The sequence below is a fragment of the Cyrtonyx montezumae genome, unplaced genomic scaffold (assembly GCF_038088225.1).
Source record: "Cyrtonyx montezumae isolate F1298 unplaced genomic scaffold, pur_monq_1.0 scaffold_3, whole genome shotgun sequence".
Taxonomy (NCBI): domain Eukaryota; kingdom Metazoa; phylum Chordata; class Aves; order Galliformes; family Odontophoridae; genus Cyrtonyx; species Cyrtonyx montezumae.
The window spans coordinates 146055280-146066279 of NW_027072034.1; the positions used below are offsets into that span (position 1 = coordinate 146055280).

Here is an 11000-nt window from a genome sequence, read left to right on the forward strand (position 1 = left end):
CAAAAGAAAAGTGCAGGAAGTTTTCCAGTATAACTAAGATAGCAGAGCACAATAGGACAGTTATAAGTTAAGGATAATATTAATAATGCCATAAGAGGGATCGTTAATAGTTAAAAAAAGAATTATCAGCAACAATATCTGTGAAAGTTTTCATTTTAGGAAGATGATGTTTTGTATGTCAATAGCTATTATGTAATGCAACATCAATCACAAATCCAGAGAAAAGGAGAAATAACTTTTCCAGAGATAAACTATGCAAAATCCTTTCAGAAACTGTTTCAAAAACTTATTATTACCCAGTTACAATGAAAAACTATAAATTATTACCTTGGAATTGAAATATTCAACTACAGCAGTAATGCTGGAGAAGTCAAACTTAACATTGGTTTTTATGACTTTACATAATTACCTCAAAGCATTGAAAATAGGAACAATTTAAATGCAGAAAACAGTAGAAAAACACATAAGGATATTTAGCACCAATTTATTACAGATTTTTAATTAATAAAAAAAATTTCGACTAAATTGCTCTATTCTAACAGGCTACTGATAGAATACTGACCTTTCAGTTTGTTTTGTGTGGGTTTAATTATTTTTTTTTTTGGGGGGGGGGGGTAGATTATTTTTTCTTTTGTATTCTTATTTTGCAGCTGAAATGCATATCCTGCAGATAAGCTGACTAACTCAGGAATCAGAAAGAGAATTTTTCAGTGATAACAGTTTGAAAAATGAGATGTGACTAACAAGACGTCACAACACAAAGGGGCAGGTCAGAATTTGTTAATTCTGTCCTACACAGCAACAAACTGGAAGAATATACACTACAATGATCTACTGCACGTGCTTGAAAACTACAGGAGGCAATAAAATTCTAAGTGACATAGATGGGACAAGAATATAAAGACAAATGGCTATGCAGTTCAATGCAGAAGAATTAATGAGGCTAGGACGAAAATTAATCAGGTTCATTTCAATGAATATTTTGTACAGTTATGAATTTTTTCAGTAACATCAATTTGATAAACAAAAGACAGCAGAATGCTGTTACAGACTACTACCTTTATCAACCACAAACAAATAAAAATGATAATTGATGTGTTCAATCAGGTTTAATATATATTCTAGATTGTGTAAACAACGCTAAGCACAAATAAAAGTAAACCCTACATTTCAAGTTCCTTCTCAATCTCTCTGAGCTGTTTTGGAGTCCACTCCTGTCAAACCAATCATCTGCAAGAGATTCTGAAAACCAGAAGCCCATCTTAATTCAACAAGGCAAAATCCTCTGCAAGGCAGGGCTTTACTTGAAGTAAATCTAAATCGAGTTGACTGCAAAGCAAGAATGAGCAGAGATAGTTGGTACAAAACTATTAGTGTAAATTGTCATCTCTCAGCAACCTGGCCTGCAGTACCACGAGTGGAAGGTGACACAGAAACACTGGCCTTACAGTGTACTCTGCAGTTGTGTGCTAAGCAGTTACCTCCAGTCCTATCCTGCTTCCTGCATTTGTACAATATGATCTAATAGATGGCAATCGGTCCTCACGTCATTCTCCAAACTCCTTCCTACAGCAGGTTCCTGCTACCAGCCCACACTTCTTGTTGTGATGTGATTCAGCTTGTTAGGCAGCTTTCACTTCATAATTTCACCATTAGCTCCCTACTCCTTGCATTATATTAGTACTTAGAGGTGTTAAGGCTCTTGATTGCTTCTCTCCTGTAGCACAAATGATACACCAAGAAGCATGCAATGGACAAAGGAAGGGTAAGTGATGTCATGCACCTGAACGAGTGCTCTTCAACATCTTTATCAAAACGACACAGATGATGGGATCAAGTGTACTTTCAGCATGTTTGCTGATGACACCAAGCTGAAAGATGCAGTTGACACAGTAGAAGAGGACAACATCCTCAGTGATCCAAACGTGTGCCCACTTTTCACACAAGAAACTAATGAGGTTCAGCAAGGCCAAGTGCAAGGTGTTGCACTTGCATCAAGGCAATACCAGAAGTGTACAGACTGAGAGAAGAATTAATCTGAGAGCAGCTCTGCAGAGACAGACGCAGGGGTCCTAACAGACAAAAAGCTGAATGTAAGCCAAGCCAGCAGCAAATGCTTTCAGCCCAGAAGGCCAACAGTATCCTGGGTTGCATCAACAGGGTGACAGAGGTGACTGTCCCCTTCTGCTCTGGTCTTTGTGAACTAAATGATATTTAAGGTCCCCTCCAACGTAAGCCATTCTATGATTCTATGATTAAGTATCATTACTGCTTTCTGTTTGGGGTTTTTGTTGGCTTTTTGTTTGTTTCTGTTTTAACACTGGTAACTACTTCTAACATCCAATTCACATTATAATTTCCCTGTTTACACTACCTGTAATAACAGCAAATAGAAAGCGCAAAAGGATAAAAGACACGTTGTTTGTATCGCTGTCAAATAAAGAACAAAAATACCTGCAGGACAGAGGAGTAAAGGGGGCTAGGAAGGCTTAACTACAAGAGCAAGTCTGTTAGTTCAGCTGTATAAAGCATCAGAAATGAGATAAAGGCAGTTTTAAGCCATGGAAATAGCTTTGTTATTCATAAATAAGAGTTAAGTAATCTAAAAGAATGAATTATTGTATACCCTGGTAATTCTAAAGCCTTTTTTTTTCCCTTCCTTCCCTAGTTTGCATTATTTCCACACACATCAGAATGTATCTCACATAACTATTGGCACATTGCAAGTGTCTGCTAGATAAAACTGTACAAAGACACTGAGAATGGCTGTCATCGTATATTTATGTAGCAAATACCACAGGATTCAATCTCTGACAACTGTACATTCCCAGTATGTTATTTTTCTCCATGTGTAATCTGATGGAGTTGATGGAACACACCTCTTTCTACAACTTCACAACATCCACAGACCAAATCCTGACTCCAAAATCTATTAGCAGATTTCAATGACTAAAATAATCGTCACTTCCAAATGCATATATATAATACATCTTCTCGAGAACTCTTGAGTTTTTATGGTGAAAAAGTACACACTTTCACAGCCACAAGTTGACATATGTGATTAACACTGCTTTTTGCAGTCTCTGTAGGATAATTGTTATTCAAGTGTGAATGAACAGTTTTCAGTGTCATTCGTATTACTTCATGTTCTTAGGTCGGTGTTGACTTCTCATGACAGGAGAAAAGGCTCAAGTTGAAAACACACATGACACTGTGAAAACACACATGACACTGTCCCAGTCCACAAGCTACCTTGTTTTCTATATACTCTGAAAAGACCTGCCACAATCTCTCTCAACAACGTGCAAAACTGTATCACTAGAAGTCAGAGATATTCTGCTGCTGCTAATTCAACTACTGCTTCCAAGTGAAGGCAACATTACCACGTAAGATCTAGAAATGAGCATTTGCTGAAATGTCTCCATCATGACAGCCCACTAATTCAGATCACGATAAACAATCTCCTCAACCCCCTCCACCATACACACACACAAAAACTATATGCAACAGAACAGCTACCTATCCCTTCATTACTCACTATAGATTTTAGATTGGAGCCTGTTATGCAGTTTTATTTGAGTTCATTTTCAGTATTATACTGAATAATAGCAGTCTATACAGTTTCCTAGACTAATACAGTCATTAACAATCCTTCTTAAATACAGTTTGTGTTGTAACACAGAGCTAAAACAAGCATCTTCCTACATGCCTACACACAGGCACACACCACATTCCAATGAACAGTGTCTGTGTTCATACTCGTACTTGGTTGTACACAAACTCACATTTACCCTAATAAATACGTGCAACATAGTCCCAACACTACACACAGTTTCACAATCATTGAGTTTTCTTTACATTTCTTTCATGGAGAACATATTAAAAATCATACGAATTTATGCTTATGCAGCTACTGAAACAAGTTGCTTCCTACAAATTTCACTTACTGAGGAGGTATTTACATGCAATTAGGAAGTAAAAGTGAAATGAGCAGGTTTAAATTAAATCTTGCCTTCCCTCTGATTTCATAACCTTGTTGGCAAGGTTTCTCCTATTATACTGTGTTTAAAAAATTAAAAACATAACATGTCAGATGAAAGGATGAAAAAGCAGGATTTGATGATCAACTGCAAGCTTGAAACAAATTCAATGTTTTGCAGAAACTCAGAATTTATTCACAAATGTATTTTATAAGAATGCCATAACTCACTGAAGTGCTATGTCTCATCTAATATTGTTTCCATAGTCCTACTTCATCAGCATCAGTTTCACCATAAGACACATCAGAGAATGAAAGAAAAAAAGCCACAACTTGGGCTACGTTGTATGGTTACAGTGAAGAAGTCTCACAGTTCTATGGAAGTGTTAAATAACTGTAAAGATGCAATTTCTGTCTCCTTCCATTAATTTCCTGAATTTATTTTCCAGAACTGCCTTAACTCAAAATCATTTTATGTATTATTTTGAGATAAAGACCTACAGCAAAGTGACTAGCCAAGCCTTCCAAGTTTCCTACTTGCTACAGATTTTCACTTGGCATACACAGCCATTTGATTCTGTGATACCCTCTCAGCACTTACTCTTACTAATCAGCAGCTAAAATTCAGTGGACAAAGGCAACAGTCAAGTTATCCAACAATACATTTGTTTTCACATAACACATCGTCAGTATTCACAGATGAGACACAGCACTACTGTCTGAACATGACAAGTACGCACCAAGTAGACATGTAATAATAATTCCACACCTTGTTTTTTTTTTACATTTCTAAGCAGAAAAATCATTCTTACACCTCACACTGCTTCATTAGCAGGCTTTTAGCCTATTTATACTTTTGTGATTTGTTTTTGGTTGATTTTTTGGTGGGTTTTTTTCCGAAGTTTGTCACAAAAACAGAGCAAGAAAATAGAACAAGAAGACATCTAATACTCTACTTATTAGTAGAATGCATTTAAATTGCATATTACAACAGGCATTCAACTATGTTTTATCCTTCTTTTGCAAGTTCTATTCTAAACGCTGAAAGAATTAGATGGAAACCAAACCAACAGAAAAACAATATGTCAGGAAAGTTTTATAATTTAAATGTTACTTAGACGGAATCGTAGCTTATTCAAGAAATACTCACCAAGGTCTGTGTTGGGGCCAGCAAGTAGCTGCTTAAACTTGTCCAGTCGGGATGCTTCTCTTTCAGTTAATGCAGGAGCAGCTGAGGTACTGAAGTCTGCCATTCCACTCACCAAAGGAGGTGTGGAAGTTTGTGGAAGGGACTGTGATCTCTGCATGGAAGAACCTTCAGTAGCATTATCTGAAGGGAGAAAGAAACAATACTTAGCCTCAGCTATCAAGAAGACTACTAGTAACTTGGATTTAACTTCTAAATTCAGAACAGAATGCTCTTCTGGAGAAATGGAGAAATATAACCTAAAGGCATAACACACTGATTCAAACTGCAAACTACTTGAGTTAACAGCAGAGGTATTCCTCTTAGCAGTATTCTCTGACTACAACATCAATGACAGATCATACTAACAGCAAGGTTAATTCATTTCTATAATCACTGTACAACCGAAAGTTGTTTTTACTCCCCCCTCATCACTCTTAAAAAATAAAATAAAAAAATGGGAAATCATTGCAATTGGTCACTTTAAAAATTCACACAAGAATACAGACAAGGTCATTCAATGGGATGAGCTTCCCACTCCACACAAATTATTTTTGTTTTTAAATACTGTCTACAATAGCATTATAGTAACTTTTTTTTTTTCTACAACAGTAGAATTATTAACTGCATACATCTTGGTGCAGTTAGGCATTAAAATAAATAGTGCAACTTCCTTCAAAAACTGAATATGCATCCAGTTTGAAAACAAAGAAGTTCAATTATTCTTATCTCTGTATTTCTCATAGGCATGCTTTACAGTTTACTATGGAGTGCAGCATCTTCATCAAATCAATTAATACTGATCAATAATAATTACCTTTTTTTTACAGGTTGGGAAGCAGTCAGTGTCCTAAAAGACAAATATTATAGGTCTCTCTTGATTTTCCACATCTTTTTTCATTTCTTAACATACCTGATGAACTTGATGCATGACCTTCACTGACTGATTTCACAAGCCTATTATCACCACACACAGCTGAAGTCAGCTCTGCCGATTCTACCTCTTTTTCTTCCTGTAGATGCTCTTCCAGAAATTTATGCTGTTCTTGTAATTTGCTGTGATTCTGAATTACTTTGTGAGCTGTTTCCATGACCACTTCTGTATTTAAGTTTTCAGCAGCTATTGCTAAGAGTTCATCATCATCATCCCCAAGATCCCAAGCATCACTCGTATTACTTTCAAACTCTTGGAAGGTGCTGACTTTCTTTAGTTTCACTGGAGTTGTAGGTGGCTTTGAACTTGGTTTTATCAAGCTGTTAAAAGAAACAAGTAACCAATTTTTAGAGAATCAGTAATAAAATAAGCAAAACACTACGGATGTGGAAATTCAAAAGAAAAAAGTCAGTGCTTGACATTATACAGGCAGCAAATATTTATCTCTGTCCACTCAAGTTACTGCTGCCTCCAACCACGATATAACATTGTGGAATATTTCTGAGAAGAAAGGCAAGTAACAACCTCACCCTTCTCGGCTTTGAACGCAGTCTGAACAAGTCTTTCCTTTCCTTGTATTCAAGATAGAGAGATGGATAAAAGCTCAAAGTCAAATAAGAGAAACAGTGCTGGAACACACGTTAACACAGACAGGACACATTACAGCTCTCTTGCTTTATGGGTTTCTATAGATGTTTCAGGACCTTCCATGCAGTTGTTGCATAATCAAGCATCAGTAGCAATCAAGTCATCAGGTCTAATCCTAAATCATCATACGCAATCAAGAAATGCAATCACTGTCATAAACAAATCAAATTTCACCTTAAAACTCATTAGATCAATCATTCCTCCCCAATCATGCACTCTAGCATGAATTTGCTTCAGAACTTTGCTCTTCTGATAGTCAGGATATTTCCTTGAGTTCCTACTATGAGCACGCCCTGATCAGCTGCTAACTCTATCCTTCTGTCAAAACAGTACAAAACAGATAAGCCAGATATTCCTCCCTCGCTTGGTCTTGTTTCTCATTTACTGTAATGCAGAGCAATCACATCAGCTTTCATTCAGCTAAATCACGCATTGAGTCAGCTTCCCTACTCTCAAAAAGTAAAATTAAAAACATTTGAGAACTAAAAAAGCAGCAGCAGTTGGAATCCAGTAACACCTCAGCCATAAGGAAATGAAAAGTAATGCACTCGCATTAGCTATGGGTTATTAGCAAGAAATTTATTTGGTTACCAATGATGATAATTTTGCCCATTTCACTCACATTGTGTTCTGATATCTAATAATGATGATCTAACGCAATAAATTTCTAAATTACTATCACATCTCTTCCACCTACTGCCACATGCAAAACTCACACCTTCACCTCAAAGCAATCCACACCATAAACTGATTCTTATTTTACAGATGGACACACACAAAAAATAGACAGATGATCAACAGAAAGATGCACATAGATTGCTTACATCTGAATTATAAGCTTCATCTGCTAAATTAAGACAAGTGTTAAGCATAAATTTTTAAGGCACTGCAAAGAAACGAAAGATTGCTATCTACGTCAGACAAGACACTGAAAAGCCCTTCTGCAACTCACAATACACTAAGCACCAGGGAGATGCAATACAGGTCAGAAAAGTCAAGCTCATGACCAAAAATATGAAGATTAGCAATATTCTAATAACAGAGAAGAAAAGAAGAGAGATGAGATCCAAATCACCTTGGTTATCTGAACATTAGGTTAACTTACGTTCCATGCAGCAGTGGATCAAAAGGTGGATGCTGAGCTCCATATACATGTTGGATACTGCAGGAAAAGAGAGAATGTATATTAATTAAACACTCAGAGAACTGACATGTTCAAATAATCTTCCATTTCATAGAATCCAGTATACGAATAAAAACAATGAAGCTGAAATTGAAGAGTATCCTCAAAAGTATCTCAATAAAAAGCCCAAGGCCAACTTAGGATGATTCTTTTTTCATCTAGGAATTAAAACAAGGAAAAAAGGTAACTCCACAGAAAGAAAGCTCAAAAGAAGTCGATTTTCTCTCTTCTGATATATTACTTCTTTGAATAAAATACAGGTAACTCTTTGGGAGTTTTTGTTCTAAAGATTAACTTTTTCTGTGTACTTGTGGTCCAAAATCTAAGCAGACAATTCTTAACAGCTACTGACGCACAAGGCTGACCAGTTCAAAGAAAAAACAAAAAGACAGAACGCAGAAGGAGGTACATTAGAGAACATAACCCATGGGAGTACTAAAAATAAAAGCTTTGAAACAAATTAACTTCCAAATACGTTTTTTATCAAAACCTCTAATGTTACAAAACAGCATCTTATTCAAAATCACTAAAGTCCATTTCCTTCCAGATTTCAGCCACAGTATTATTTTAAGTAAAAGTGGCTTCACGTTGAAAATTATTACTAAACAATTCTGATTGTAAGAAAAGCAAATTACATGCAATGCTAACAGCTACCTAAATCTGAACTGAAAGCCACATAAAAGGTGGCACACGTCCTCCCAAAGAATCAAAACTGAGTCTCAAGACTACAAATATGTACTAGTCCAACCTTAGTAAACTCGAGTTAGCACCAAGCCAAAAAGTCTGCAGTCATAACAAATTCCAGTAGATTTAGATGTATACTAAAGAGGCGGCATTAACTTCTGAAATTAATTCTAGAGATGACTGAGGGTGGAGTTTGTAAACTCCACAGCCAACAGTCTGTGCTCTCTCCTCCACTCCAGGATCAGTTGAAGGTCAGCTGTCACCAGCCACTGTCCTTCACGGCACAGTCAATCTGTCCTTTCTTTCAGGCACTGTATGAGTGAACATGAAGAGAACTCACCCCTATATAAACCAACAGTCCTCTCTCCGCCATAAAAAAAACAAGAACACATTCTCCATATTCTCATGTTTCCACATCTGCAGTAGGCTGCAAATTAATTAACTGCAACTATTCATAGAGCTTGTGTAATCAAAGAAAGCCAAACATGTTTTATCCCCACAGGTGGTTCAGGGACTTAGTAAAATTACAAAGCAAGACATTCAGAGAGAGAACAGTCAGACTAGAAGAGGCAGTTTATAGCTAGATAAACAAAACTACTGCTAGTTGGTGCTTATGGATAAGGGACAGTTGAAGTTCAAAGATGAGCAAGATTATTATGGTATAAATAATAAATTACCTTCACCTGAGAAAAAGAATACATCTCGTCCTTAAAAAGGATGCAAGTAGAATGAATTACTCCGCTGTTAGAACAGTTTCAGGATGGGTGCACAGAACATCACCGTTAAATATCTGAACAGGTAACTTCAGCATCATAAGGGTTAAAGGAAATGAAGTGTTTTGTGGGATATATTCCCTGGAAACTGCTGAATGGGAGAAAGTGTTTGTAGCTCTCATCTAGGATACAGCAACTGGTTCTGCTCATCACACTTCAGGAGAACATTGCAGAGCCTAATAATATTTTGAAACACTACAAAGAAAATCACACTTTACAGCTGTTTGGGGTTTTGTTTGTTTGTTTTTGTCATTGTCTAAGAACTACTAAGTGAGCCTGTAACACAGAACAGCCTTTCTGTTTGTAAAAAACACTTCTTAACCAATAATGCTTTTTCAAGTTTGCATAGGGATTGCTACAAAGAAAAGTATTTTTGTTTAGGACTACTTTTTTTAATGTTCTTTTATTAATTTGCAACAATAAAAAGTTGCAAATCCATTCTGAAACATAAGGAACTGTTAAGGTTTCCTTTTGACACTTTGGAATCTGGCTATCTCTGGGTAATAACAAAGAAGAAAAGTTTCTCATCCACTATGCAAACAGTTTATGTTTACAAACGTGAGCGTACTGAGGCTATGGCACAGAACTGCTGTTACAGACTCACCATTAACAAAAGTGACTTTCTACGTCTTATTTTTAACCAGTCTTCAGCAGAACCTTTCATGGGGTGCTTGGAAAGGCGGATTAAGCTAACACCGCTCGTTTACTCTCAGCCCGTTCTTCAGTACAAGCTGTAACCAAAACTTACGAGACCGCCAACGGTCTCCAATCACAGAAGCCGAGCCGCACACCCTGACACACTTTGGGCACTGAGCCACTGTGGGGAGGGGATAGACACACCCTGGGACGAGCTCATACAGCCACCCCGCTACGAACCGAGCGCTCCGGGGCTGCGGCGCTGGGACCAGTCCGAGAGCTCTGGCCCGAGACAGCCCCGGCCTTCCCGCTTCCCCTCTCACCTGCCCGGCACCTTAGTGCCACTCCGTTTCCAGAACTGCTTCCTACCCCCATCGTTCGCCATGACGGCTGTCAGCTCATCCCCTGCCCCGCGTCCCGTCCCGGCTGGCGGCCCCGACGCACGCACTCGGGATCACTCCCCCCAGTTCCCTTCCCCAGAAACTGGACTGAGCGCTGCCATCTTGGAACCGGGCAACAACGGCGCTCCTCATTCGCCCCCCGAGGCGGCCCGGAAGATCCAGCCAACCAGAAGTGAGAATACTGACGGTCGGGTCGGATCGGTCCAATGGCAGCGAGGGAGCGTGGGGCGGTGCCGTCGGGGCAGAGCTCGTGTGGCGCCCTTCGCCCCGCCCATAATGGCGGGCGCTTCCGTGGCTGGTCAAGCTGCTTTCTGTGGCCGCTGAGGAAACCCGGGCCGAGGCTGCTGGTGTCACAGTGCCTTTTTTCTTCCGTTCCCTTCCTGTGAACCCCTTGCACCGTGTCTCGGGGTGTAGGGTACCGACCTTTAGCGGTACCTGGTTTAGTGAACTGAAGCGTTGACAAATAAATCTGTTTTACTGCGTGGTGCTCGGGGGTGTGTTGCTATAGTGCTTTGAGGCTTTAGGTCCATTTGGTTGGGATATATATTACGCGTAATTCGCAGAAGGTAACATCAA

The 11000-nt window shown here is 38.5% G+C and overlaps 1 protein-coding gene across 1 annotated transcript in view; it reads right to left on the reverse strand.

Moving 5' to 3' along the window:
- The window catches only part of TBC1D22A (TBC1 domain family member 22A), a 150218-nt gene extending 139692 nt beyond the window's left edge, over positions 1 to 10526 (reverse strand). Inside the window, exons 1-4 of the mRNA XM_065743568.1 lie at positions 10347 to 10526; positions 7853 to 7909; positions 6079 to 6419; positions 5130 to 5309 (exon numbers count right to left, since the gene is read on the reverse strand). Coding sequence (XP_065599640.1) covers positions 5130 to 5309; positions 6079 to 6419; positions 7853 to 7909; positions 10347 to 10408 — 640 coding nt within the window. The 5' untranslated portion in view covers positions 10409 to 10526. The remainder of the gene's footprint in view (positions 1 to 5129; positions 5310 to 6078; positions 6420 to 7852; positions 7910 to 10346) is intronic.
- Between the last annotated feature and the right edge of the window lie 474 nt (positions 10527 to 11000).